This window comes from Vairimorpha necatrix, chromosome 12 (genome assembly GCF_036630325.1).
Source record: "Vairimorpha necatrix chromosome 12, complete sequence".
Lineage (NCBI taxonomy): Eukaryota > Fungi > Microsporidia > Nosematidae > Vairimorpha > Vairimorpha necatrix.
Window position 1 is genome coordinate 645,262 of NC_088827.1, and position 4,016 is coordinate 649,277.

At 30.3% G+C, this 4,016-nt stretch overlaps 1 protein-coding gene across 1 annotated transcript; it reads left to right on the forward strand.

Annotated features, from left to right (window-relative positions):
- Positions 1–2,757: 2,757 nt before the first annotated feature.
- On the forward strand, positions 2,758–3,576 carry VNE69_12148 (DDE-TNP-IS1595 domain-containing protein; the record flags this gene model as incomplete). Its single annotated transcript, XM_065475236.1, has 1 exon — positions 2,758–3,576. One exon carries the CDS (start codon positions 2,758–2,760, stop codon positions 3,574–3,576), a length of 819 nt encoding a protein of 272 aa, XP_065331308.1.
- Between the last annotated feature and the right edge of the window lie 440 nt (positions 3,577–4,016).

Here is a 4,016-nt window from a genome sequence, read left to right on the forward strand (position 1 = left end):
TTTTTGACATAAATGGAATAGTACTTGATTTATAAATTCTCTGCCGTTATTGGTAGGGAGTAAAAACAAGAGCCAAACGTCCCAAACGATGTTTTAAAGGCATTCCCTACACTAATACATGTTTTGTCAAGCAGTGGTATCGTCCAACAAAACTTGATAAAAAATCGAAACCCTTAATAAACATTTATATCCTTCATTAAGTACGTGATATTGCCTGAGATCAATGAGGTCTGAAAAATGTCTTTCCCTTGGATATTTTGCTACAATTGGTCTAATAACTGGTCTAATTTTTTAGATTTCGCCTTGATTGACATATATCACAGCTATATAAAACTCTATGGGCATCTTTTTGGGTTAGTCGTAGACTTTTGTTTGCAATAATGGAAACAATCTGTCCCGTTCCGCACGCATATTTAAAACATGGATCAATTTTGAAGCGTTGCTTGTTGGTGGTAAAGAATCTTTTTGATCTATATAGACCTACTTAAATATCACCGTGAGCTCTGTGATACCATTAATCACACCTTAAAAGAATAAATTTTTTTTTGCTTCTTTCATAAAAGTATCCCTTCGTGGTTTTCTACCAACTTTGTTAGAAGTGTTGTGTATAGCATGTCAATCACTGATATAATAAACATCATTTGATATTTACTATAAATTGAATAAATAAATAAACCCATGTTTTTCATTTATTATTCTGATCACAACAGTTTGGCGACAACGGCAAACAAAAAAATCTTCAGGAACAATAGAAAGATGATCCTGATGCATTATTAGCATACATAAGGGGATGGGCAGTAATTACAAACTGTGGAAAAGAGGGAAAGGGTTACTTCCTTCGTGATCTTTTAACAGAAGAAGCTGCTATATGAACGGAATCGGTGCCATGAAACTGTCAATTTGAATTCTTGTGTGAGGCATTTTTAAAAAGATTTAAAGGAAGGTTAAGCAGTGTGGGGCACATAAAAAATCTACCACGATGTCTATACCAGCCGGGTTCGTTTTTATCATACTTGGATCAAATGAGGAGAATTTCAATAAAAGCTGGACTTCCGGATAATGTCCTAATTGCATTCGTACTCAATGGATTGCCTGGCGATATTGAAAAAATTTTATTGATGAATACGCCGTCTGAACTTACATGGAACTATATCTATAATGCTTGTGAAGGACTCGATTGTAGTAATAGATCGAATACGTAGACGACATTACCTCAAAAGGCCAAAGAAGAAACGATGGTAATATGTGTCCTGTATAAACGAAACTTTGCTATATTTAAAATAGCTTTTTAAAATGTTGTTGGGAGCATTTTCACTTTATCCCCCCCTTACCAATATAAATACAGAATTTTTTATTTTTATCCCTGATTTTCGAAATTCAAAATGGAAAAAACTAGAAGGAGAAAAACTCGTCAAAAAAGTCGCAATAAAAATTCATTACAAAAACAAATAAAAAATATTATGTATTTATTTTGTCTCTAAACATCAATATTTTACATTTATAACTCCAAAGCCTTTCTATTTGAATGGAAAATTTTAATTTATCAAAAACCTTATTATGGTTTAAAATTTGATTTTTGAAGTTTTATACAAAATTTGAAAGAACAAAGTTTCATAATTATCGTATTTACTATCTATCTATTAAAAAATGATTTTAGAAACGCCCTACTTATGTTAAATAACGATGAAATTATGAATTTATACGAAGCAATAAAATGCAAACTACTTCAAAAACCATGTAGTAAATGTTTTTATCCAGTAAAACTAAGGATAAACAAGAAAAATGCTGTAAGATGCATAAATAAAAAATGCCAAAAGGAAAGAAGTCCTTTTGAAAATTCAGTTTTTGCTAAAACGCACCTAGACCATATCTTAATGATAAAGATCCTAAACTTATAAATGATAAAAACTCCGCCGATACTTATCGCCAAGTTGTTATACATCAATCCATGTGTTGTTACTAGATGCCTTCGTCAATTCAAATGATTCTAGCTTATTTCAAATACATGAAAAAAAACAACAACTCAAGTCGGTGGTCTGAATATAGTAGTCGAAATCGATGAAAGTAAATTTGGAAAGCGTAAATATAACTAGGTCATAAAGTTGAAGGAGTCTGGATTTTTGGAATGGTTGAAAAGACACTAGAAAGGAAAATAATTTTACTTTCTGTTCCAAATAGATCGAAAGAAATACTTAAAAAGTTAATAATGTTATATATTAATAAGGACCCCACAATGCACTCTGACATGTGGAAAGGATACTCTAAAATGGAAGAGTACATCAAAAAACATGCTACTGTAAACCATAGCAAATTTTTCAAAGACCCTATAACTAGGGTACACACTAATACAATAGAAGGGAATTGGGCAGCAATTAATCATCAAACTCCTGTTAGATGTAGGACTAAGAATCTAATTTTGCCATATTTGTTGAGATATATGCTTTTAAGAAATTTTAAAGATGATTATTTAACATATTTAATAAATTTAATTTGGAGGTGAGGTACCACAGTACCCCCCATTTGAGGGTGTTTACTTTATTTTTTCGAACCCCAAAAACGAAGTGCAAAAAAAGGAGGAGCAGGAAGGGGACAAAAATTACTAGGCCTTTATGATAGTAAAAATACATAATAAAATAATAAAATGACTTAAAATTGAATTTCAAACCAAATTTTGTAACTAAATATATGATATAAAAAAAATTAAGATTTATACAAATTTATTTACTTAATCCTAGTTTTTATTTAATACCCTTAAAAATGACAGATCTCTATAAGGATGTCGAGAAAATAATGGAAAAAATGATTTTAAGAACATTAGAAGGCAGATTTTGTCCATTATGCCTTGGAAATGTACATCGACGTATGGAAATACAAAATCAAATGCGTTGTACCTCAAGAGGATGTCGAAAAGAATATATAATAACGAAAAAGAAGCCTTTTTTTAATGCTAAATTGTCTTGGTTAAAAATATGCCAGGTTCTATATTTATTGTTTGAAAATACAACATTCAGAATGATAAAAAACCTACTTAATATTCACAAAAAAACAATCTATAGAATTATCAGAAAAAGTAGTAAACATATAACTGGCAATAAAAAAATAGGAGGTCCAGGTATAATTGTAGAGATTGATGAATCTAAATTCGGAAAGAGAAAATACAACAAAGGCCACAAAGTTGACGGTGTGTGGGTAATTGGGATGGTGGAAAGAACAGCCGAAAGAAGTCTAGTGCTTCTAAAAGTAAAAAACAGAAAAGCCGAAACTCTTGAAAGATTAATAAAAAAATATGTAAGTCCCGGAAGTATTATATTTACCGACTGTTGGAAAGGTTATATAAATTTAAATCAATTGGGGTTGTATGAACACTACACTGTTAACCATTCTCTTGGTTTTATAAATCCAGAGAATGGTGTTCATACTAACACGATTGAAGGGACATGGGCTGGTGTTAAAAGAGTGATTCCTGCCAGACATCGGACTGAAAAGGATATAAATCGTTATCTTAATTTATTTACTTTTAAAAGAAATAATCCTATAAATACGTTCGAAATGTTTATAAAAAAGGCATTTTCTTAATACATCTTATTTTAAAATATAATTCTGTACATAAATATATATTTATTTGTTATTTTTAATGTCGTAAGTGCTTAGTAATTTTTGTCCCCTTCCTGCTCCTCCTTTTTTTGCACTTCGTTTTTGGGGTTCGAAAAAATAAAGTAAACACCCTCAAATAGGGGGGGTACTGTGGTATCTTTCACTCATTTAATTTTTTTAATATTTTTCGAGTTTTTCTCCTTCTCGTTTTTCCATTTTAAATTTCGAAAATCAGGGATAAAAATAAAAAATTCTGTATTTATATTGGTAAGGGGGGATAGAGTGAAAATTAGCCTGTTGTTATTATTAATAACTTTATTGATGGTGTTTCTATTCCTCAGATAATCCATACCCTTCAAAGACAAACTTCTTTTTATATTTTATTTTTAATTTAATAGTTGTTTAGCAATTTTAATAAAGAT